The sequence below is a fragment of the Hyla sarda genome, chromosome 8, assembly GCF_029499605.1.
Source record: "Hyla sarda isolate aHylSar1 chromosome 8, aHylSar1.hap1, whole genome shotgun sequence".
NCBI lineage: Eukaryota > Metazoa > Chordata > Amphibia > Anura > Hylidae > Hyla > Hyla sarda.
The window spans coordinates 138031403-138058006 of record NC_079196.1 but is presented as its reverse complement, the minus strand read 5'-3'; the positions used below and the strand labels follow the sequence as shown (position 1 = coordinate 138058006).

The 26604-nt window shown below is 41.8% G+C and overlaps 1 protein-coding gene and 1 long non-coding RNA gene across 6 annotated transcripts in view; one reads left to right on the top strand and one right to left on the bottom strand.

The window, feature by feature from the left end:
* The window catches only part of LOC130284992 (uncharacterized), a 35058-nt gene extending 27284 nt beyond the window's left edge, over positions 1 to 7774 (top strand). The window contains exons 5-6 of the long non-coding RNA XR_008847209.1: positions 5775 to 5932; positions 7526 to 7774. This is a non-coding gene — a long non-coding RNA (uncharacterized LOC130284992). The remainder of the gene's footprint in view (positions 1 to 5774; positions 5933 to 7525) is intronic.
* The window catches only part of PGAP1 (post-GPI attachment to proteins inositol deacylase 1), a 1221194-nt gene that overhangs the window by 84205 nt on the left and 1110385 nt on the right, over positions 1 to 26604 (bottom strand). For all 5 annotated transcript variants that reach the window (XM_056536018.1, XM_056536017.1, XM_056536020.1 and 2 more), the window contains one exon: positions 4605 to 4831. In XM_056536018.1, the coding sequence (XP_056391993.1) occupies positions 4605 to 4831 (227 nt within the window). The remainder of the gene's footprint in view (positions 1 to 4604; positions 4832 to 26604) is intronic.

Here is a 26604-nt window from a genome sequence, read left to right as displayed (position 1 = left end):
TAATGTACTGAACTGGCTTAATGTAGAGATGGTACAAGGTAAGTTAAGTGATATAAATGTAAGCAAATCCCCAGGGCCGGATGGACTACACCCAAGAGTTCTTAGAGAGGTAAGTTCAGTAATATCTGTACCCCTGTTCATGATATTTAGAGATTCTCTGGTGTCTGGTATTGTGCCAAGGGACTGGAACAAGGCGAATGTGGTACCAATCTTCAAAAAGGGCTCTAGGTCTTCCCCAGGAAACTATAGACCGGTAAGTTTAACGTGCAGTGTGGGTAAATTGTCTGAAGGACTTATAAGGGATTACATACAGGAATACATAGGGGATAATTGTATTATAAGTGATAGCCAGCATGGGTTTACTAAGGATAGAAGTTGTCAAACCAATCTAATTTGCTTTTATGAAGAGGTGAGTAGAAGCCTTGACAGAGGAATGGCTGTGGATATAGTGTTTCTGGATTTTGCTAAAGCATTTGATACTGTCCCTCATAGACGTCTGACAGGTAAGTTAAGGTCTTTGGGTTTGGAAATTTTAGTTTGTAACTGGATTGAACACTGGCTCATGGATCGTACCCAGAGAGTGGTGGTCAATGATTCATACTCTGATTGGTCCCCGGTTATTAGTGGTGTACCCCAAGGTTCAGTACTGGGCCCGCTGTTGTTTAATTTATTTATCAATGATATAGAGGATGGTATTAACAGCTCTGTTTCTATCTTTGCAGATGACACCAAGCTTTGTAGCACGGTACAGTCTATAGAGGATGTGCATAAGTTACAAGATGACTTGGATAGACTAAGTGTCTGGGCATCCACTTGGCAAATAAGGTTCAATGTGGATAAATGTAAAGTTATGCATCTGGGTACTAATAACCTGCATGCATCGTATGTCTTAGGGGGGATTAAACTGTCAGAGTCACTGGTAGAGAAGGATCTGGGTGTACTTGTAGATCACAGACTACAGAATAGCATGCAATGTCAGGCTGCTGCTTCCAAAGCCGGCAGGATATTGTCATGTATCAAAAGAGGCATGGACTCAAGGGACAGGGACATAATACTCCCCCTTTATAAAGCATTGGTACGGCCTCACCTGGAATATGCTGTTCAGTTTTGGGCACCTGTCCATAAAAGGGACACTGCGGAGTTGGAAAGGGTGCAGAGACGCGCGACTAAACTAATATGGGGCATGGATCATCTTAGCTATGAGGAGCGATTAAAGGAGTTACAATTGTTTAGTCTTGAGAAGAGACGTTTAAGGGGGGATATGATAAACGTATATAAGTATATTAATGGCCCATACAAAAAATATGGAGAAAAACAGTTCCAGGTTAAACCCCCCCAAAGGACGAGGGGGCACTCCCTCCGTCTGGAGAAGAAAAAGTTTAGTCTCAAGGGGCGACACGCCTTCTTTACCGTGAGGACTGTGAATTTATGGAACGGTCTACCTCAGGAACTGGTCACAGCAGGAACAATTAACAGCTTTAAAACAGGATTAGATACATTCATGGAACAAAATAACATTAATGCTTATGAAGAAATATAAAATCCCATCCCTTCCCCAATATCGCGCCACACCCCTACCCCTTAATTCCCTGGTTGAACTTGATGGACATATGTCTTTTTTCGACCGTACTAACTATGTAACTATGTAACTATGTCAGAACCGCTGTAAAATCAGCCACCCCTGTGCATATCACCAATTTAGGCCTCAAATGTACATATGCACTCTCACTCCTGAGCCTTGTTGTGCACCCGCAGAGCATTTTACGCCCACATATGGGGTATTTCCGTACTCAGGAGAAATTGCGTTACAAATTTTGGGGGTCTTTTTTTCCTTTTAACGCTTGTGAAAATAAAAAGTATGGGGGTATTTTTTTTACACTAACAAGCTGGTGTAGCCCCCTACTCTTCCTTTTCATAAGGGGTAAAAGGAGAAAAAGCCCCCCAAAATTTGTAGTGCAATTTCTCCCGAGTACGGAAATACCCCATATGTGGCCCTAAACTGTTTCCTTGAAATATGACAGGGCTCTGAAGTGAGAGAGCTCCAAGCGCACTTGAGGACTAAATTAGGGATTGCATAGGGGTGGACATAGGGGTATTCTACGCCAGTGATTACCAAACAGGGTGCCTCCAGCTGTTGCTAAACTCCCAGCATGCCTGGACAGTCAGTGGCTGTCCGGAAATGCTTGGAGTTGTTGCTTTGCAACAGCTGGAGGCTCCGTTTTGGAAACACTGCCATGCAATAAGTTTTTCATTTTTATTGGGGGGGGGGGGGGGCGTGTAAGGGGGTGTATATGTTGTTTTTTACCCTTTATTATGTGTTAGTGTAGTATAGTGTAGTGTTTTTAGGGTACATTCGCACTGGCGGGTTACGGTGAGTTTCCCGCTAGGAGTTTACGCTGCGGCGAAAAATTTGCCACAGCTCAAACTTCAAGCAGGAAACTTACTGTAAACCTGCCCGTGTGAATGTACCCTGTACATTCACATAGGGGGAAAACCTCCAGCTGTTTCAAAGTTACAACTCCCAGCATGTACTGACAGACTGTGCATGCTGGGAGTTGTACTTTTGCAACAACTGGAGGCACACTGGTTGGAAAACCTTCAGTTAGGTTCTGTTACCTAACTCAGTATTTTCCAATCAGTGTGTCTCCAGCTGTTGCAAAACTACAACTCCCAGCATGTACTGATCGCCAAAGGGCATGCTGGGAGATGTAGTTATGCAACAGCTGGAGGTACGCAACTACAACTCCCAGCATGCCGAGACAGCTGTTTGCTGTTTGGGCATGCTGGGATTTGCAGTTTTGCAACATCTGGAGGGCCACAGTTTAGAGACTACTGCACAGTGATCTCCAAACTGTGGCCCTCCAGATGTTGCAAACCTACAAATCCCAGCATACACAGACAGCAAAATGCTGTGTGGGCATGCTAAGAGTTGTAGTTTTGCAAGATCTGGAGGGCTACAGTTTGAGACCACTATACAGTGGTCTATAAACTGTATCCCTCCAGATGTTGCAAAACTACAACACCCAGCATGCTCAAACAGCTGTCTGGGCATGCTGGTGGTTGTAGTTTTGCAACATCTGGAGGGGTACAGTTTAGAGACCACTGTATAGTGGTCTCAAACTTTAGCCCTCCAGATGTTGCTAGGCAACTCACCGGCTTCCGTAGGATCCAGGGAGCCAGCCGCACGACATCGCCGAACACCGTCGCTTGCAGCCTCCGCAGATCGGTAAGTGACCTTCGGCACCGGTCCCTGATGGTTTCCCCGTCCTGCCCTGCCTTGTGGGTGGGCAGAACGGGGAAACCGAAAGTAAATCCCCACCCCCGATCTGCTATTGGTCGTCACGTCTATCCTATATTCCGGGTCACCGGGTCAACATAGACCCGTAATGACCTGGAATCGCGCAAATCGCAAGTGTGAATTCACTTGCGATTTGCAGCGATCGCCGACATGGGGGGGTCTAATGACCCCCCTGGGCTTTTGCGTGGGGTTCCTGCTGATTGATATCAGCAGTCACCCCGGTACGGTTCCAGCCCGGCGGGGACCGAAATTCCCAGGGGCATACAGGTAGGTCCTGGGTCCTTAAGTACCAGGGTGTCAGGATTTACCCGTATGCCCTGGGTTCTGAACAGGTTAATAAAATTAAAAAAAACTCCAGCAATTCTGACTCTTTTCTCACTTTTTGCCATGCTGTTAAATATATCTTTATTCCGTGAGTTATTGCAAATGCAGTGATCCCAAATAATAAAAATAATTTTAAAAAAATTAAATACTAAGCGTTTGCATTGGTGTAGTTCATTTTTGTAGTTTTAGTTTTTTAGAGATATGTTGTCGTTTTTAACTTTTATTATGTTCTGGTGAGGAGTGAGATTTTTTTTGCACTTATATAAAAAAAACTTTATAAAAGAAAAGTTTTTATATTTACACTATTTACTTTTTTATTACCATTTTTGCTTTATTTTTGTTAGTCCTTTTAGGAGACTTCACTGTGTGATCATTTGATCACTCATATAAAGTTCTGGTATACCAAAGAATTATTGCTTATCAGTGTTACAGTGACAAGCTGACCCCCACCAATCAATAGAACAAGCAGGGAGAGATGCACAGTAGTGTGCTTCACTCCCTGTCTCGCAACTATGTCCTACTTTACTGAACAATCCCACAGATTTATAATTGGGCTGTCCTTTGAAGCAAGAGGTGCAAGCCGGGGAGTAATCCGCACTACCATGCGCTTCAACCCACTTGTTTTGATGATCATTGGGGGTCTCAGCAGTGAGATCCAAAGTAACAGGGTCACTGTAAGGGATAAAAACATCCAGGAATATACTTTTCATCTGTCCCTAAACAGTTGCAGCAGGGTAATGGCTGTGTATTACAGCCGGGCATTTGCTGCTTGATTGCATGGGCTCAATAAGAGAGTCTAGCAGAACGAATAGGAGGCTGATTCTGCATAACTGTTTTTGCCACTGCTATTAGACACTTTTTAATATAGCTACACTGATAATGGTTAATAAAATTGTTACTTTTATTCACAAGTGGGACATCTCGTTTAACAAGTAACCAGAAAACAATAACAGCACAAATAATTGTGTTACTTAAAACATACCTAAAATTCTTGAACCAGTATATAAAACCAGGTATGGTCAACAGAGTAAGCCATAACAGTAAGTTCAATACTGAAATATGCATGTTGATATTTTCCGCAGCTGTGTGTAAATCACATGTATAGAGTTCAGGATCTTTCTGTGGTTCACAGATTGGTTCCTCTGAATTTTTAGTTGTGATAGAACTGTCTGTAGTTGTGGGTTTGCTGGCAGACATTTGACTTTTAGCCTGTGGGAAAAAAAAACATTAAAAGCTTCTTTTTCCAAAATTATTATTTACAAGCCCCATTGTATAATGTTTATTAAGTAGTTTATAACTTCATGTCCCAAACCATTTATTTACATCTAAATACAAATCATACAGAACAAAACAATACATCACAAAAATGTAAACAGAGTCAAAACAAGTGTAGACACTAGTACATTTTCTTCAGTTCTAATCCTTAAGAAAGGTGTATATATCTGCACATTTGGGTTACACAATATACAAATCTCTCAAGGCAGTAAACAAAAGAGGGCATCACAACTGAGCAGCATTACATCTAGGAATATTAGTTGCAGAGGCCCCAGCCCTTCTCGCTATAATCTCCTCCATTGAAAAATTGTGGTGAACAAGAGCTTTGATGGCAGCAAGATCAGGGACATCTACGGATTTCCAGAGCTTAGCAATGGAGGTTCTAGTCACGGTGAGCACATGGTAAAGTACCATTAATTTAGTCCGCGGGATAAGGTTTAGTGTAAGAGATAAAAGTGTCACCTCCGGACCCCAGGGAATACTAATATGCAACAAGTCCTCTTACAACCTCTTTACCTTGTCCCAGACAGGGCAAATAATATCACATGACCACCATACATGTAAGAGCGTACCAGTGGCACGGTTGCATCTCCAACAATGTCGAGGAGGCAGGATATATTTTAGCAAAGCGAACCGGGGTATAGTACCACTGATATAACAATTTCCATGAGGCTTCAGATAAGCGTTTGCATTGCTGTAGTTCATTTTTTTAGTTTTAGTTTTTTAGAGATATGTTGTAATTTTTTTTAACTTTTATTATGTTCTGGTGAAGAGTGAGATTTTTTTTGCACTTATACAAAAAAAACTTTATAAGGAAAAGTTTTAATATTTACACTATTTACTTTTTTTATTACCATTTTTGCTTTATTTTCGTTAGTCCTTTTAGGAGACTTCACTGTGTGATCATTTGATCACTAATATAAAGCTCTGGTATACCAAAGAATTATTGCTTATCAGGAGTCTGCAGCGGTACAGTCGCTACCAGGATCGATAACCAGATGTCCCTCACTGAACACCAATGAAGTTTGGGAACCGGTAAGTGGACCTGAGGAAGGCATCAGCAGATGCTGAAACGCGTTGTCCTTATATCATTGATAAAATGTGTTATCCTGTACCGCCTGAGTCTCTCCGTTAATTCGACATCTGAGAAGCGCCTCCACTAGCCCGGCTTTTTTTCCATTGTTTCCCTGCATGAGGCTTCAAAGTGATTAACAAATTTAGAAAGCCCTCCGTGAATATCAAAAACAAACCTCCATTGCTTATCTGTGAATGTTGGTCCCAAGTATCTCCCCATCTAATTTGGAACGTATAACATGACAGTTTACGGGCAGAGAGTAATTCATTGTATGCAATAGAGATACACTTAGTAAACTAAGAATATTGTATTGTATCCATGTTGTAAAGTCTATGTCACACATATATAAGTCCACAGAAAGTTACATAGAGAAGGAGAATAGAGAAAAGCAGACTCCATATCAGCCCAATGAAGGGATTCACTTTGCCACCACCTTCTTTTTACTGATCGGTATAATATTTGGGCACTCACCCTAGGACGCTTTCCCACCCAAATAAATTGCATCAATATCTATTGAAGATTTGCTATAAGCGGGGCAGGCAATATGCGGAAAATATATAGGAACTTGGGTAGTAACCTCATTTTAGCAGCAAACATGCGGCGGACCCAAGACACTCTTGTGATAATGCCAATATATGGTATCTGTGTTTCAGACCAAACAAAATTAAATTTTGATTTAAGGGTATGTGCCATGTAAGCAGGAACATTGAGAGGCAAGATAGTAGATTTAGTAGGTTTAATTTTATGATAGCTGGCATTACCAAATTCAATAATAATATGTGTCACTGTGAGCAATGAGGTCAGGGAATCAGTGAGAGATATAATAAGCCGATCTTGATACCGGTGATGTTTGATGATGCCCTTATATGCTGGGCAAACAGTTCAATGACTAAGTAGCAAGCAAGGGAAGTCAGCTCTCATGACCCGTCCGCACGGCAAATCTCCAATGCAATGTAGAAAACAGCAAGTAGCCAGCGGTTACCACTGGCTACTTGCTGTTTTCTACAGTTCAATGACTTATGTGAATATAAGGGGAGACAAGGGACACCCCTGCTGAGTGACATTACTTAAAGTAAAGTAAACTTATGGGAAATTGCTCCAAGGGTAAACACCCTTGCTGGTGGATTAACCCAGAGGGCCATAATGGATTGCTCCAATTTAGGGGGAAAATGGAAGGCACATAACACCTGTCTCAAATAATCCCAATGAACCCGATCAAACACCTTCTTCGCATCCAAAGGGAGGTGCAAAGAAGGCGTCCAATCAGAACACGTCTCCTGGTGTCATCTAGTGTTTGCTGGCCTCTAATAAAGCCGACTTGATTTTTAAAAATGAATGTTGGTAAGATCTTGTTAAGGCGCTTTGCTGACACCCTGCCATGAAGCTTAGTATCACTATTGAGAAGTCATATAGGTCTATAATTTGCAGTGTTGTCTGTCAGTTTACCTGGCTAAGGAATAGTTACCACTAGGGCAGGGGAGGATCTCCAGTTAGTAATATCATTAAAAGTTCTGGTAAAGTAAGGTGCAATAAGAACACTGTATTTCTTACAGAAGCCATTAGAAATGCCATCAGGGCCAGGAGATTTAGATGACTAAAGAGCACGAATACATGAAAAAACCTCTTCTGAGGAAAATTCAGAGAGAAGATCATCCATACAAGAGGAGAGAACATGAGGCAAAGTAATAGAAGACAGGAAGAAAGAAATAGAGTCAGCAGAAAGCTGGTTTGTGTCGGTGTCAAGCTTAAAATTATACAGCTGTTCATAATACTTGGCAAAACAATTAGAGATCCCTTGTGGATACATAATTCTAGAGCCTTCCACCTCTGAAATAAAGCAAAACCTCCAGACTCCACAGGGACTTAGGTCGGCGCAGAATGGATAAGGAACAATGTCAATAGCTAGGCAATTAATTAGGAACAACGCGTCTTTTTCAAGTTCACAAAATCAAATGGTCACATAGATATATTTATACAAAAATAAAACACAAGACAATTAACTTACAACACGAGATTCCTCCAGACACGTCGAGCCAGAAGTGGTCATCAGGGTCACGGCGTGTCAGAGGAAGTACAAAAGGAGCTGATCGGAATATATCATAATGACAGATATAAAGGTGTGTACATAAAAAATCACAAGGTGTATAAAAATACAATACATAAAAAAAACATATAGCAGACAATAGAACCTAAAAATATGTGTTATATTACATTTTCAATCGTCTCATTTAAACCATCAGGGTGGAGACATTTCAATTTAAATATCCAATAGGATTCCTTATTGATCAGTTTGCGGAAACGATCTCTCTGATCTTCAGGGATCTCGTCAATAATGATAAGTTTTAATAATTCCGGATTATTATTGTGTTTTTGTGCAAAATGCTGGGAAACGCTATGCAATGGATATCCCTTCCTAATGTTAAAGCGGTGTCGGTTCATGCGGGACCGCACCGTCTGAACGGTGCGGCCCACATACTGTAATTGGCAGGGGCATCCTAGCAGATAAACCGCATAGTTCGTATCGCAGTTGTAGTTGCATTTAATCTGAAAAACTTCATTAGTAATGTTGGATTTAAAATTGGAACACTTATCCTGGAGGATATTACAACACAAGCATCTGTTCTTACCACAGATGGTTATTAATGGTATGGACGTTTGGACTAGATCTTTATTTTTTGTTATTATTTTATCTTTAAATCTGCTGGGAGCTAAATAATTGTGCAAGGACATTGGTTTCCTAAAAGTGATCTGGGGGCAATCAGGGACCAAATCTTTCAGGATAGGATCGTGTTTTATAATCGGCCAATGTTTTTTAAGAATTTTTCTTATAGAATCAGAAGCACAATTGAATGTGGTAAGAAAGTTATGTTTTTATTTTATTGTTTGTTTCATTTGTTGCAATTTTTTCTTTTATTTTAGTGAGCTGATGTTGTTTTAAACTCTTGGTTCTATTGAACGCCTGCACCAAAATTTGTTTGGGGTAGTTTTTTTCTAAAAATCTTTTTTTGTAAAATCTGTGATTGTGTTATAAAATCTGAATCATCCGTACAGTTTTAGCGATTCTGAGACATTGTCCGAATGGTACATTTCGGAGCCACTGAGGATAGTGACAACTGCGGTAATCTAAAAAACTGTTAACATCCACAGTTTAAAAAAAAAAGTTTTAGTTTTAAAATGACCAGAATCCGATTTAAAAATTTATCGGATTCTGGTCATTTTACAACTAAAACTTTTTTTTTAAATAAAAGAAAAAATTCCAACAAATGAAACAAACAATAAAATCAAACATAACTTTCTTACCACATTCAATTGTGCTTCTGATTCTATAAGAAAAATTCTTAAAAAACATTGGCCGATTATAAAAAACGATCCTATCCTGAAAGATTTGGTCCCTGATTGCCCCCAGATCACTTTTAGGAAACCAATGTCCTTGCACAATTATTTAGCTCCCAGCAGATTTAAAGATAAAATAATAACAAAAAATAAAGATATAGTCCAAACGTCCATACCATTAATAACCATCTGTGGTAAGAACAGATGCTTGTGTTGTAATATCCTACAGGATAAGTGTTCCAATTTTAAATCCAACATTACTAATTAAGTTTTTGAGATTAAGCGCAACTACAACTGCGATACGAACTATGCGGTTTATCTGCTAGAATGCCCCTGCCAATTACAGTATGTGGGCCGCACCGTTCAGACGGTGTGGTCCCGCATGAACGCAATACCGCTTTAACATTAGGAAGGGATATCCATTGCATAGCGTTTCCCGGCATTTTGAACAAAAACACAATAATAATCCGGAATTATTAAAACTTATCATTATTGACGAGATCCCTGAAAATCAGAGAGATCGTTTCTGCAAACTGATCAATAAGGAATCCTATTGGATTTTTAAATTGAAATGCCTCCACCCTGATGGTTTAAATGAGACGATTGAAAATGTAATATAACACATATTTTTAGGTTCTATTGTCTGCTATTTTTTATGGTTTTTTATGTATTGTATTTTTATACAGCTTGTGATTTTTAATGTACACACCTTTATATCTGTCATTATGATATATTCCGATCCGCTCCTTTTGTACTTCCTCTGACACGCCGTGACCCTGATGACCACTTCCGGCTGGACGTGTCTGGAGGAATCGCGTGTTTTAAGTTAATTGTCTTGTGTTTTATTTTTGTATAAATATATCTATGTGACCATTTGATTTTGTGAACTTGAAAAAGACGCCTGTCCTGGCGTCGAAACGCGTTGTTCCTCAAATCGCCTAGCTATTGACATTGTTCCTTATCCATTCTGCGCCGACCCAAGTCCCTGTGGAGTCTGGAGGTTTTGCTGCATTTGCTACACTGTTGCGGTGTTGGGATTGGCTGCTTTGTGGAATACCTTTTATCAGTGTTGTGCCTGGGTGACTTAGCACAACCTACCGGGTAAGTGCTTTCGATAATATCGGTTTAGCTGTATTACCCTTTTAATGCACTATGGAGCGCTTCTTGTCTTTCTATATGTACCTCTGAAATAAAGGGAATGCTATTTTTAGAATTAAGTTTTTTCATCTGCTTGGCTAAAAAAGAGATTTATTGCCTTGCCAATAACAGGTCAGTTTTAGGCACAAGCGCCAGTTCATAACTATGTAGGGCCATGAAATGTAATTAGGCTTGTACATGCGATTTTGCTATTTGGATAAGAAAATGTCCTCTAATCAAGGCCTCTCCGGTATCATTAACAAAAAAAAATACCCAGTGATTGCCGATGTGGTTGCCTCAGAGGATTTAGGGCTATGAAGGATCATAGAATCAAGGCGCCAGGATGACACTGGACGGTGAGAATATGTCTCTTTGATAGTATGACTAATTGGAGAATGATCTGACCATTGTATAGGGAGGATACTAGTATCTACTTTTAAAAGGAGAAGTGAATGGGACGCCAGCGTATAGTGAATACAGGTATAGACTTTATGCGTGTGTGAAAAAAAGCTGAAGTCTTTTGCGGTAGGATGGGAAATTCTCCAAGCATTATATAAGTGATACTGAGATATAATAGAGAACATGCCTGATGGTTTCAATCTGGTAGAGGCCGTAGTAAAGTCCATGATCGGCCACATCTTCCATACTGAGGTCACCTAGCATTACAATGTGACCCTCTGCAACTTGTGTCACCTTGCTTAGTTGAGATTCAACAAAGGTACATTGTTGTTGATTAGGTGCATATCGAAACAAGGGTATAGGTAACATTATTCATTGGGCACACAATAATGATAAACCGACTATTAGAATCCATCTCTAGAAGCTGCACTAAGAATGCGACAAGAGTAATGTCCTCATAGCAAAAATGCCCCATATTAATTTAGTTGCGGATCTCTGTACCCCTTCCAGTTCCAAAACGTCCCTTTTATCTATCGATGCATAAAACTTAAAGGGGTTATCCAGGAAAAAACTTTTTTTTTAATATATATATATATATATATATATATATATATATCAACAGGCTCCAGAAAGTTAAACAGATTTGTAAATTACTTCTATTGACAAATCTTAATCCTTTCAGTCATTATGAGCTGCTGAAGTTGAGTTGTTCTTTTCTGTCTAAGTGCTCTCTGATGACCCCTGTCTCGGGAGCCGCCCAGTTTAGTAGCAAATCCCCATAGCAAACCTCTTTTACTCTGTGCAGTTCCCGAGACAAGCAGAGATGTCAGCAGAGAGCACTGTTGCCAGACAGAAAACAACAACTCATATTCAGCAGCTGATAATTATTGAAAGGATTAAAAAAATTTTTTATAGAAGTAATTTACAAATCTGTTTAACTTTCTGGAGCCAGTTGATAATAAAAAAAAAAGTTTTTTCCTGGAATACCCCTTTAACCCGTACAGGACCTAGGGTGTATGGATACGCCTTCTATACCTGGGTCTTAAGGACCCAGGGCGTACCTGTACGCCCGTGGGAATTTCGTCCCCGCCGCGCACCGGGCGGGGACCGGACCGGGGTATCTACTGATATCGATCAGCAGGCACCCCGTGCAAATGCCCAGGGGGGTCATTAGACCCCCCCCATGTCGGCGATTGGCGCAAATTGCAAGTTAATTCACACTTGCGATTTGCGCCGATTCTGGGTCATACGGGTCTATGGTGGGGAAGGTGTTGTCAAATACTGATACAGAAGGTAAATGGGACATCTTTAAATCAACTCTAAATAACTATACAGCTAAATATATACCAAAGGGGAACAAATATAAATGATTAAAGCTAAATCCTACATGGCTGCCAAATGATGTTAAAAGAGCAATAAACAACAAAAAAATAGCTTTCAAAAAATACAAATCTGATGGGTAAGCTATAACATTTAAACAGTACAAGGAGCTTAATAAAATCTGTAAAAATGTAATAAAAACTGCAAAAATTCTAAATGAGAGACAGGTGGCCAAAGAAAGCAGAACTAATCCTAAATATTTTTTTTAGATATATAGATGCAAAAAAAACAAGGACAGATCATGTAGGACCCCTTAATAATGATAATGGGGAGGTTGTCACAGGCAATAAAGAGAAAGCAGAGCTACTGAATGGGTTCTTTAGGTCTGTATATACTAAGGAAGAAGGAGCTGACATTGGACAGGTCAGTGCTGGTAACACATCATGTAATGTACTGAACTGGCTTAATGTAGAAATGGTACAAGGTAAGTTAAGTAATATAAATGTAAGCAAATCTCCAGGGCCAGATGGATTGCACCCAAGAGTTCTTAGAGAACTAAGTTCAGTAATATCTGTACCCCTGTTCATGATATTTAGAGATTCACTGGTGTCTGGTATTGGGCCAAGGGACTGGCGCAAGGCGAATGTGGTGCCAATCTTCAAAAAGGGCTCTAGGTCTTCCCCAGGAAACTATAGACCGATAAGTTTAACGTGCATTGTGGGTAAATTGTTTGAAGGACATATAAGGGATTACATAAAGGAATACATAGGGGATAATAGTATTATAAGTGATAGCCAGCATGGGTTTACTAAGGATAGAAGTTGTCAAACCAATCTAATTTGCTTTTATGAAGATGTGAGTAGAAGCCTTGACAGAGGAATGGCTGTGGATATAGCGTTTCTGGATTTTGCTAAAGCGTTTGATACTGTCCCTCATAGACGTCTGACAGTTAAGTTAAGGTCTTTGGGTTTGGAAACTTTAGTTTGTAATTGGATTGAACACTGGCTCGTACCCAGAGAGTGGTGGTCAATGATTCGTACTCTGATTGGTCCCCGGTTATTAGTGGTGTACCCCAAGGTTCAGTACTGTGCCCGCTGTTGTTTAATTTATTTATCAATGATATAGAGGATGGCATTAACAGCTCTGTTTCTATCTTTGCAGATGACACCAAGCTTTGTAGCACGGTCTATAGAGGATGTGTATAGGTTACAAGATGACTTGGATAGACTAAGTGTCTGGGCATCCACTTGGCAAATGAGGTTCAATGTGGATAAATGTAAAGTTATGCATCTGGGTACTAATAACATGCATGCGTCGTATGTCTTAGGGGGGATGAAACTGGCAGAGTCACTGGTAGAGAAGGATCTGGGTGTACTTGTAGATCACAGACTACAGAATAGCATGCAATGTCAGGCTGCTGCTTCCAAGGCCGGCAGGATATTGTCATGTATAAAAAGAGGCATGGACTCGAGGGACAGGGACATAATACTCCCCCTTTATAAAGCATTGGTACGGCCTCACCTGGAATATGCTGTTCAGTTTTGGGCACCAGTTCATAAAAGGGACACTGTGGAGCTGGAAAGGGTCCAGAGACGCGCGACTAAACTAATATGAGGCATGGAACATCTTAGCTATGAGGAGCGATTAAAGAAGTTACAATTGTTTAGTCTTGAGAAGAGACGTTTAAGGGGGGATATGATAAATGTATATAAGTATATTAATGGTCCATACAAAAAATATGGAGAAAAACTGTTCCAGGTCAAACCCCCCCAAAGGACGAGGGGCACTCTCTCTGTCTGGAGAAGAATAGGTTTAGTCTCAAGGGGCGACACGCCTTCTTTACCATAAGAACTGTGAACTTATGGAACAGTCTACCTCAGGAACTGGTCACAGCAGGAAAAATTAACAGCTTTAAAACAGGGTTAGATACATTCCTGGAACAAAATAACATGCTTAAGAAGAAATATAAAATCCCATCCCTTCCCCAATATCATGCCACACCCCTACCCTTCAATTCCCTGGTTGAACTTGATGGATGTATGTCTTTTTTCAACCGTACTAACTATGGAATATAAGGGGGATCGCAGTTGTCCATGACACCTACGATCCCCCTGAAGGGATAGGAGTGAGTTAGCAGATCGGGGCGGGGGGGTTAACTTTCGTTTTCCCCATCCTGCCCACCCACAATAGGTGGGGCAGAAGGGGGAAACCCGACAGGGACCGGCGCCGAAGATCCCCTTACCGATCTCTGGAGGCTGCGGGATGCGATCGGCTGCGGTGATCGGCGCGGGCAGCATGTCGTGCGGCAGAAGAGGACGGCTCCCTGGATCCGACAGAAGCCGGTAAGTTGCCTAGCAACATCTAGAGGGCTACAGTCTGAGACCATTATACGGTGGTCTCTACACTGTAGCCCTCCAGATATTGCAAAACTACAACTCCCAGCATGCCCAGACAGCTGTTTTGGGCATGCTGGGATTTGCAGTTTTGCAACAGCTGGAGGGCTGCAGTTTAGAGACCACTGTACAGTGATTTCTATACTGCCCTCTAGATCTTGCAAAACTACAACTCCTAGTATGCCCACACAGCAGTTTGCGGTCTGTGCATACTGGGATTTGTAGTTTTACAACATCTGGAGGTCCACAGTTTGGAGATCACTGTGCACTGGTCTCTAACTGAAGTCCTCCAAATGTTGCAAAACTGCAAATCCCAGCAAGCCCAAACAGCTGTCTCGCATGCTGGGAGTTGTAGTTGCGTAGCTCCAGCTGCTGCATAACTGTATCTCCCAGCATGCCCTTCGGCGATCAGTACATGCTGGGAGTTGTAGTTTTGCTACAGCTATAAGCCCACTGGTTGGAAAATACCGAGTTAGGTAACAGAACCTAACTGAAGGTTTTCCAACCAGTGTGCCTCCAGCTGTTGCAAAACTACAGCTCCCAGCATGCACGGTCTGTCAGTACATGCTGGGAGTTGTAGCTTTGAAACAGCTGGAGGTTTGCTCCCCCCCCCCCCATGTGAACTGCAAGGGTACATTCACATGGGCAGGTTTACAGTAAGTTTCCTGCTTCAAGTTTGAGCTGTGGCAAATTTTTCGCCGCGGCGCAAATTTCTAGCGGGAAGCTCACTGTAAACCTCCGCCAGTGCGAACGTACCCTAAAAACACTACACTACACTAACACATAATAAAGGGTAAAACACTACATATACACCCCCTTACACTGTCCCCCCAATAAAAATTTAAAACGTATTGTACGGCAGTGTTTCCAAAACGGAGCCTCAAGCTGTTGCAAAACAACAACTCCCAGCATTTCCAGACAGCCACTGACTGTCCAGGCATGCTGGGAGCTTAGCAACAGCTGGTGGCACCCTGTTTGGGAATCACTGGTGTAAAATACCCCTATGTCCACCCTTATGCAATTACTAATTTAGTCCTCAAATGCGCATGGCACTCTCTCACTTCGGAGCCCTGTCGTATTTCAAGGAAACAGTTTAGGGCCACATATGGGGTATTTCCATACTCGGGAGAAATTGCACAAAAAATGTTGGGGGTGTTTTTCTCCTTTTACCCCTTAAGAAAAGGAAAAGTTGGGGGCTACACCAGCCTGTTAGTGTAAAAAAAAAAAAAGTTTTACACTGACATGCTGGTGTTGCCCCATACTTTTTATTTTCAAGTGTTAAAAGGAAAAAAAGACCCCCTAAATTTGTAACGCAATTTCTCCTGAGTACGGAAATACCCCAGATGTGGTTGTAAAATGCTCTGCTGGCCCACAACAAGGCTTAGGAGTGAGAGCACACTATGTACATTTGAAGCCTAAATTGGTGATTTGCACAGGGGTGGCTGATTTTTACAGCGGTTCTGCCATAAACGCAAAAAAAGAAATACCCACATGTGACCCCATTTTGGAAACTACACCCCTCAAGGAACGTAACAAGCCTGAACACCCCACAGGTGTTTAATGAAAATTCTTCAAAGTTGCATGGAAAAAGAAAAAAAAATGTTTTCACTAAAATGCTGGTGTTACGCAAAATTTTTCATTTTCACAAGGAAAAATAGGAAAAAAGCCTCCCAAAATTTGTAACCCAATTTCTTCTGAGTAAGAACATACCCCATATGTGGATGTAAAGTGCTCTGCTGGTGCACTACAATGCTCAGAAGAGAAGAAGCAGCATTGGGATTTTGAAGAGAAAATTTGTCCTGAATTGAAGGCCATGTGTGTTTACAAAGCCCCCATAGAGCCAGAACAATGGACCCCCCACATGTGACCCCATTTTGGAAACTACACCCCTCATGTAATGTAATAAGGGGTAGAGTGAGCGTTCACGCCCCACAGGTAACTGACAGATTTTTGTAACAGTGGTCCGTGAAAATGAAAAATGTAATTTTTTATTTGCACAGCCCACTGTTCCAAAGATCTGTCAAACACCAGTGGGGTGTAAATACTCACTGCACCCCTTATTAAATTCTATGAGGGGTGTAGTTTCCAAAATGGGGTCACATGTGCGGGGGTTCCACTGTTCTGGCACCACTGGGGCTTTGTAAACGCACATGGCCCCTGATTTCTATTCCAACCAAATTCTCTCTCCAAAAGCTAAATGGCGCTCCTCCTCTTCTGAGCATTGTAGTGCGCCAGCAGAGCACTTGACATCCACACATTGGGTATTTCCATACTCAGAAGAAATGGGGTTACAAATTTAGGGGTTCATTTTCTCCTATTACCCCTTGTAAAAATGTAAAATTTGGGGAAAAACCAGCATTTTAGTGAAAAAATTCTTTTTTTCCATTTACACATCTGACTTTAACAAAACAACAATGTACCCCTTGTTACGTTCCTTGAGGGGTGTAGTTTCCAAAATAGTATGCCATGTGTTTTTATTTTTTTTGCTGTCCTGGTAGCATAGGGGATTCCTAAATGCGACATGCCCCCCAAAAACCATTTCAGCAAAATTTGCGTTTCAAAAGCCAAATGTGACTCCTTCTCTTCTGAGCATTGTAGTGCGCCAGCAGAGCACTGGACGTCCACACATGGGGTATTTCCATACTAAGAAGAGATGGGCTTCCTAAATGCGACATGCCCCACAAAAACCATTTCAGAAAAACTCCCTCTCCAAAATCCCACTTCCCTCTACTGCGCCCACTGAACACTTGACATACACATATGAGGTATTTCCTTACTCGAGAGAATTTGGGTTACACATTTTAGGAAGATTTCTCTCCTTTTACCCCTTGTAAAAGTTCCAAAACTGGGTGTACAAGAACATGCCAGTGTAAAAAATGAAGATTTTGAATTTTGTCCCTCAATTTGCTGCTATTCCTGTGAAACAACTAAAGGGTTAACAAACCTTTTGAATGTCATTTTGAATACTTTGAGGGGTGCAGTTTTTATAATGGGGTAATTTGTGGGGTATTTCTAATAAGAAGGACCTTCAAATCCACTTCAAATCAGAACTGGTCCCTGAAAAATTTTGATTTAGAAAATTTTGTGAAAAATTGGAAAATTCCTGCTGTACTTTGAAGCCCTCTGATGTCTTCCAAAAGTAAAAACATGTCAACTTTATGATGCAGTCATAAAGTAGACATGTTGTATATGTGAATCAATATATAATTTATTTGGAATATTCATTTTCCTTATAAGCAGAGAGCTTCAAAGTAAAAAAAAATGCAAAATGTTAAATTTTTTCATCAATTTTGGAATTTTTCACCAAGAAACGATGTAAGTATCAACAAAATTTTACCACTAACATAAAGTAGAATATGTCACTAAAAAACAATCTTGGAACCAGAATGAAAGGTAAAAGCATCCCAGAGTTATTAATGCTTAAAGTGAAAATGGTCAGATGTTCAAAAAATGGCTGGGTCCTACAGTGAAAATTGGTTGGGTCCTTAAGGGGTTAAAGGGGTATTCCGCCCCTAGACATCTTATCCCCTATCCAAAGGATAGGGGATAAGATGTCAGATCGCCACGGTCTCGCTGCTGGGGACCCCTGGGATCCCCGCTGCGGCACCGTGCTATTATTACAGCACAGAGCGAGTTCGCTCTACACGTAATGATGGGCGGTACAGGGGCCGGAGCATCGTTACGTCACGGCTCCGCCCCTCATGATGTCACGGCCCGCCCCTTTCAATACAAGTCTATGGGAGGGGGCGTAGCGGTCGTCACGCCCCCTCCCATAGACTTGCATTAAGGGGACGGGCCGTGATGTCACGAGGGGCGGCGCCATGACGTCACGCTGCTCCGTCCCCCGTATCGCCCGTCACTATGCACAGAGCGAACTCGCTCTGTGCTGTAATGATAGCGTGGTGCCGCAGCGGGGATCCCGGGGGTCCCCAGCAGCGGGATCGCGGCGATCTGACATCTTATCCCCTCCCTATCCTTTGGATAGGGGATAAGATGTCTAGGGGCAGAATACCCCTTTAAGCATATTCTAGGTGAGGCCATACCAATACTTTATAAAGCAGTACTATTATGTCGCTGTCCTGCAAGTCCATGACTCTTAATACATGAGTATATCCTGATGGCCATCGAAGCAGCTGTTTGACATTGGCTTGACATAGGCTATTATTAGAGAATATTGTAGAGCTTCTTGTGTATGTCTTTTGCTTAATAATGTGGGTTCTGTAATGCATACACTTTCCATGAATCCTCTGGCTTTAGACACTAATTGGGATGGTGTCAGTTCACACTGTGCAGTTTTCTTGTGCTTTTTTACACAGAGTGCATTTTTTAAAAGTAGAAAGTGATTTGACCTATAATTACAATTGATGTGTTTTATAAAGATTTACTGTCTTTAGGCTATGTTCCCATGTTGAAGTTTTACTGCATTTTTACAGAATTTTAGATGTTTGTGTAGCAATCTATTAAAATTGGGGTTAAAAACTAAACATCTTTACCATATTTTGCACGATTGCTGTACAACATTTCCATTTGTGCCATTATTTGGGGACACAGATACAGCGAAATCAATGTACCTACCTAACACAGGGGAGGAAGAGAAATCAGCTTCAGCTTAGCTACCTATCTAATATGGAGAGGGGGAGGATCAGCCTATCTACATATTTAATATGGTGGCAAACAGCCTACCTACTTATCTAACATGGGGGCAAACAGCCTATCTAATATAGGGGGTGGGGAACACCTTATCTACCAATCTAATATGGGGTGGCAAACTATATACCTAATATGGGGGGAAATAGCATATCTACCTATCTAATTATGAGAGGCGGGGACAGTCTATCTACCTATCTAATAAGGAGGGTGGGTGGGGAAAGATCAGCCTACCTACTTAGTTGACATGGAGGCCAACCTAACTAATATGGAGGGGGCTTTCCTACGTATGTATTTTATATGGGGATGCGCTATCTACCTACTTAATATTTAAGACCTACCTACCTAAGGGGGCTACCTTATTACTAAATATGGCTTTGTACATAAAATGGATGCTCTGCGTAAATATCTAATTCCGGGGCTCAACCTACTTACAAGTGTTGAGCGGCATAGGCCATATTCGAATTCACGATATTTCGTGAATATATGGACGAATATTCAGTATATATTCGCAAAATTCGCATATTCACATTATTCGCAGCTTTTTTTTACTATGCGCCATAAATAATGGAAAAAAATTCGTAATTGTGAATATTTAGCGCTATATTCACAATATTCGCAAATTCGTGAATATGCGATATTCGCGATAAATATTCGCATTGCGAATATTCATGCCCAACACTACTACTTACCTGATATTGTCAGGTACGTGCTCTCAAGTCACCCAACTCACCCAAGTGCAAGTCAAAAGTGCATGTGTTCATACAAAAAAAAAACTTACACAAGGATGCGGTCCATCGCAAGCCCTTCTCCAAAAGAAGAAAGGCCCCCGCAATAAATCAAACCCTTCCCCTCCGGGCCAATAGGCACCTGCAAGGCTCCATATTGCCCCGACACTGTATGCTGAATGGTGTACGGAAGCTATATTCAAACGGCAGAATTTTCGCACATCCGCACCAATCCTGCATATGCATTCATTTGGGTGGTTTCTGGCTGGTGCGGATTTAGTGCGGAATCCTCATGCAAAAATTCTGACGTGTGAATGGGAGTGCGGAATACCATTGAAGTCTATTGGGCTTTAATTTGATGCGGAATTCCGCATGCAGAAATTCTGCTGTGTAAATATAGCCTGACTATATCTTTATATGTCACAGGCTATCTTCTGTAATCTATATGCACCATATGCAGTAGGATTCAGTGTGGCAGTTCAAGGGAACCACTTACTCACTGCAACACATTGTAAGGCTATGTTTACATGGCGGAATGTCAGTGCGGAATTCCACAGGAATATTCCGCAAGGACATTCCACTGCAGCAGAGTCCCACTAAATTCAATAGGATTCTGCTGCACTGTGGACAAAGCAGAAAAATCTGCCGCAGAATTAACAATTCTGACGTCCACAAAAAGAATAGACTTGTCTATTCTTTCTGCCAATTCTGCTAGGAAATGCATTGCCGTCTATGAGATAGCACCTTTCCAAGCGGTCCTAGCTCCCTCCGGATTATTCAGATGAGCAGAATGTCCGCCTGTGTTTTCCAGGCAGACATTCCGCACATTTTCTGCTGTGTGAACCCGGCCTTACAGTGCAGGGCAGGAACATGTTAAAGGTTGCATATGTATTTGAAACTTATTTTGTGGGGGAGGGAGGAGTTTGATTTCCTTTTGTGTCCCTTGTTTGTCAGAATCTACAGTAGCTGGCCAATATATACATGAGGCTCTTTAAGGGTCTGTTCATACATCTTCAAATCCTGCATATTAAATATGCGCAGGATACTGTTCGTGTGAATACACCCTAGTGGTTGGTTCACATATGCCATATTGTGTTGTGTATTTGCTGCTGCATATTTTCTTACGCATTAAAGTCAATGGGTAGCTAAATCAGTAGCAGATCCTGTATGTGTGAATGTATCCTAAAGGGCTATCGGGCCAATTTTTTTATAAGGTAATGTGCCCAGGCTGTGTTTTAAAATAAATAAAAAATCTTGTACTCTCCTCCTTGCTCCCAAAGCGTAGCCTTTTTCCTACTCGCCTTCTCTCCACCTACAGACCCATATTTGCGCGATCAATTGTACTTTGTAATGACACTCTCTTCATTTTACAATAAAATGTATGACAAAACCAAAAACAATATTTGGAGGGGGGGGGGGGGTGTTTGCAACTGTTTTTTTGGGGGGTGCTGGATTTTACACAATGCACTATACAGTAAAATGTTCTCTTTATTCTGTAGGTCAATGTGATTAAAATGATACCCAGTTTACATAGTTTTTATATTATACTGTTTTCTTTTTTATAAAAAATAAAACTTTGATGGGACTTATTGATAACTTTTTTGTTCTTTTTTATGATATCATCAAAAATCTGTATTTTTGGTGTTTGGTATTTTTTTAACTTTACGCTGTTCACTATGCGGGATCATAAACATTATATTTAAATATTTTGGACAATTACGCATGCGGCAATACCAAATATGTTGGTTTCTTTTTAAATGGGAAAATAAAGGCTAATTTATTTTTATTAGGGGATGGGATTTTATATGATTTGAGAAACTTTTTTTAAATTTTTTTTTATTTTACACTTTTTGAGCCCCCATAGGGGAGGATTATATACAATCATTAGATATTGCATAGCACTTAACAATGAGATTGGCACTCCACTGACACAGCCTGGTTCTGCCAGACTGCATAATTGAAGAGCCAATCAGGCAGGTAAAGGGACCCTCTGCCGCCATTTTATTTTCAGAAGTCGCATCTGCTAGAAGTAGGTTTTTATAACGGCCCCCTCTACTTTTGTCCTGGCCCTCAGTGTGCCTGCCCCCCCCCCCCCCCCACCCCCCCCCCCAAAGATTTTTAGATTGGCAAGCCGTGAAATATCCCAAACGTAAAATACTGTGCAGGTGCTTTTGGAGAGAGAATTTGGCTGTAATAGTCTTTGGGGCCATGTTGTGTTTACAAAGCCCCCCATGGTGCCAGGTTAGTAGAAATTCTCCAAATGTGACTCAATATAGAAAACTACACCCCTCAAGGAATGTAACAAGGGGTGCAGTGAGCATTTACATCACATAGGTGTGTGAAAGATTATTGGAACAGTGTGTCGTAAATTTTTTACACTAAAATGCTGGTGTAATCCATTATTTTACATTTTCATAGGGGTTAAAAGAAAAATCCCGCCCCCAAAAAATTGTAGCATCTATAAAAGGAAAAAAAATGTTTTGGATGCGGCTCTCTCTGTTCTCAAGCAGTGGTAACAAACAAATATACTTGCTTGCGTTCTTTAACGTACAATCTGTGAGTGGTAAAAATGAACCACTCGCATTCAATCAGTGACTGCACAGTAAATCTCCCAGGTATCATCTGGACCCGCTGCTATCCTCTTTGGGTATGGTGATTCACCTCCCGATATTCACGTAGCAGAAAAAAGGGCGGAGAATGAGTCTCTGTACTCTGTTAAAAACCCATTCACATTGCCACGGACTCATATGTAGTTTTACTTACTTCACAGAGGGGAGTATGGCTTCCACTACTCCCCTCGCACCTGTGTAGCCTCAAACCTGTATCCGTCAACATCTGCGTTGCTAGTCGTGATCCCCTCCTTGGTCTCTTAGTTTCAACCACGAGCAGGCAAGACCATTCAGGTATTTAAACAACATATAGAAATACAATATCCAACGCGTGTTTGGGGTCCCCCCTTAGAGATGATTCGTCACGAACTTCTCAGCTCGGCGGTTGCTGACTTTTCCTGCATAAATTAGTTCAGCTTTCCGGTGCTCCCGTGGGCTGGAAAAGGTGGATACAGTCCTAGGAGACTCTTTCCTAGGACTGTATCCACCTTTTCCAGCCCACCGGAGCACCGGAAAGCTGAACTAATTTATGCATGAAACGTCAGCAACCGCCGAGCTGAGAAGTTCGTGACAAATCGAATTTACTGTAAGTTCGCTCATCTCTATCCCCCCCTTCCTCAGGGATATACTACAGATTCTAAAATTCTCAAATATTTATAGCTCATAGCTCCAGCCCAAGGATCTGAACTGAGAGCCTACACCCTTTCCAGCATCTCATTTAACCCCTTAGGCACCAATAGAATAGCAAGGGTAGTCAGCTCTCAGGATCCCCAACACGGCTGTGAACTCCAAGGCAACAGCAACAAACAGAAAACGTAGTCAGTGGTAGTGATGAATACTTTATTTGGATCCCAGTGCTTAGAAGAAGGGTGTTACCCGAAACGCGTCCACACTTATTGTGAGTTGTTTGCTGGTTGTCTCCGCTTTTTATGCGGTTTTAATTGGATCCGAATAAAGTATTCATCGCTACCACTGGCTACGTTTGCTATTTGTTGTCCTTAGGCACCAATGTATCCAATTTAAAAATAAAAAAAACTTTCTCTCCTACAAAGCATAATAAATCTTCTAAAACCTTCTTTTATTTGCTGGACTGGGGTCACTTTTAAAAGGTCTGGATTAGAACCATGCAACAAAATAAAATGCCGAGACACACAGTGCTTTGTTTACTGATACTTGATATCCAAGCGATGCAAATTAATTTGCTTCCTTAAATTTTGTGAAATTCTGCCTATATACTGGAGGCCAACCCACAGTCAATGCCAGTTTTAATTTCTATACTTTCTCCTGTTATATTACTTTACATTTTTGTTTTTCCATGTATATATTTGCATGTACCACACTACGCTCCCTTTTTCATGATTTTTGTTATTTTTTTGTTTTATTCAAAACAAGGGTATGATGGTGCTACTTTCTCACCTATAGTTCTAGCCCTCTGAAAGATAATTTTAGTTTTTTTTATTACTTCTATTTCCTCCTTCTGGAAAGGGACATTGCTCAGTATCTCCCAGTGTTTTTTTTTTTTTTTTAGAAATACTTCTATCTCTTTTGCATTTGCACTATAGCGAGTCACAAACGCTGTACCATAATTTTTATCATTTCCTTTTTTAATCTTTCTTTTCCTTGTCCCTCTATCTGTTTGTTTCTATCAATGGCATCCGCCCTTTTCCTGGCCCTTTTTAATTATTGCAGCAGAATAGTTTTTTGTACTACATCTTTTTTCTATTTTTTCAGCTTACTCCTCATAATTTTCATTCTCTGAACAATTTCATCTTATTTTATTCAGTTGTACAAACGGAATATTCGCTTTCCAGTTCCTATGATGCTCACTTTTAAAGTGCAAGTAGCTATTCACGTCCACTGGTTTAAAGTGCGTTTTGGTGTGTATTGCCCCTTTTTTATATACAATTCCAGATCTAAAAAAAATATTTTTTATTTGCTAATATTTTCAGTAAAATTAAAGGGGTACTCCGGTGGAAAACTTTTTTTTTTTTTTTAAATCAACTGGTGCCAGAAAGTTTTGTAAATTACTTCTATTAAAAAATCTTAATCCTTCCTGTACTTATTAGCTGCTGAATACCACAGCGGAAATTATTTTCTTTTTGAAACACAGAGCTGTCTGCTGACATCATAAGCACAGTGATCTCTGCTGACATCTCTGTGCATTTTAGGAACTGTCCAGAGCAGCATATGTTTGCTATGGGGATTTTCTCCTACTCTGGGCAGTTCCTAAAATGGACAGAGATGTCAGCAGAGAGTACTGTGCTCATGATGTCAGCAGACAGCTCTGTGTTTCAAAAGGAAAATAATTTCCACTGCATTATTCAGCAGCTAATAAGTACAGGAAGGATTAAGATTTTTTAATAGAAGTAATTTACAAATCTGTTTAATTTTCTGGCACCAGTTGATTTAAAAAAAAAAAAAGTTTTTCACCGGAGTACCCCTTTAACACCCCAATGTTTGCTGTTTAACCCCTTAAGGACATAGGGCGTATCCATACGCCCCCGTTTCCAAGTCCTTACGGACCGAGGGCGTATGGATACGCCCTGAGCATTTCCGGCCCCCACCGCTAGCCGGAGGGGAGCCGGGGCCGAATGCCTGCTGAAATCGTTCAGCAGGCATCCCGGCATATCGCCCAGGGGGGTCATTATGTCCCCCCATGTCGGCGATTGGTCTCCAGTGACCCGATGACCCGGAATTACTGGCTGATCGGGGCCGTCAGAGACGGCCCCGAACAGCCAGAGCCTGCAGGAGTGAGGTGGCACTGGTGCCACCTCACAATCGCCCTGATTCGTCGGCCGGATTACCGGCCGACCAATCAGGGCGCCTGCTGCGGGTGTCACTCCCGCAACCCGCTCCGCCCCTCTTCCGGAGGACGTGAGCAAGTGCGGGCAGAAGACCCCGGGTGCTGGGGACCCCGATCCCCGGCGTCCCTTTTGGGATCGGGGCCCCAGGAGCGACGGCGGCGGCGAGGGACTGACCTGCAGTGTGGATCGTTGGAGGTGAGTGACAGCCTCCTGCTGTTGCTTAGCAACAGCTCCCAGCATGCAACAAGGGCATGCTGGGAGCTGTAGTTAGGCAACAGCAGGAGGCAGACCACCACAACTCCCAGCATGCCCTTATGGGCATGCTGGGACTTGTAGTTTTGCAACAGCTGGAGGCACATTCTTTCTATGGAAAAGTGTACCTGCAGCTGTTGTGTAACTACAACTCCCAGCTTGCACAATCAGCTAAAGTGCATGCTGGGAGTTGTAGTGGTGCATCTGGTGGTTGCATAACTACAACTCCCAGCATGCCCGTTGGCTGTCGGTGACTGCTGAGAGTTGTAGTTTTGCAACAGCTGAAGGCACACTGAGTTAAGTAGTAAACCAGTGTGTCTCCAGCTGTTGCATAACTACAATCCCCAGCATCCCCAGCCAATGTAGTATGCCTCCGGCTGTTGCATAACTACAAGACCCAGAATGCCCTTCCGCTGTCCGTACATGCTGGGGGTTGTAGCTTTTGCAACAGCTGAAGGCACACTGGTTGCAAAACACTGAGTTTGTTACCAAACTCGGTGTTTCACAACCTGTGTGTCTCCAGCTGTTGCAAAACTACAACTCCCAGCATGCACTGATAGACCGTACATGCTGGGAGTTGTAGTTTTGCAACAGCTGGATGTTCCCCCCCCCCCAATGTGAACGTACAGGGTACACTCACATGGGCGGAGGATTACAGTAAGTATCCGGCTGCAAGTTTGAGCTGCGGCAAATTTTCTGCCGCTGCTCAAACTGCCAGCGAGAAACTACTGTGAACCCCTGCCCGTGCAACTGTACCCTAAAAACATTACACTACACTAACACAAAATAAAAAGTAAAAAACACTAAATATACACATACCCCTACACAGCCCCCCTCCCCAATAAAAATGAAAAACATCTGGTACGTCACTGTTTCCAAAACGGAGCCTCCAGCGGTTGCAAAACTACAACTCCCAGCATGCACTGATAGACGGTACATGCTGGGAGTTATAGTTTTGCAACAGCTGGATGTTCCCCCCCCCCCCCCCCAATGTGAACGTACAGGGTACA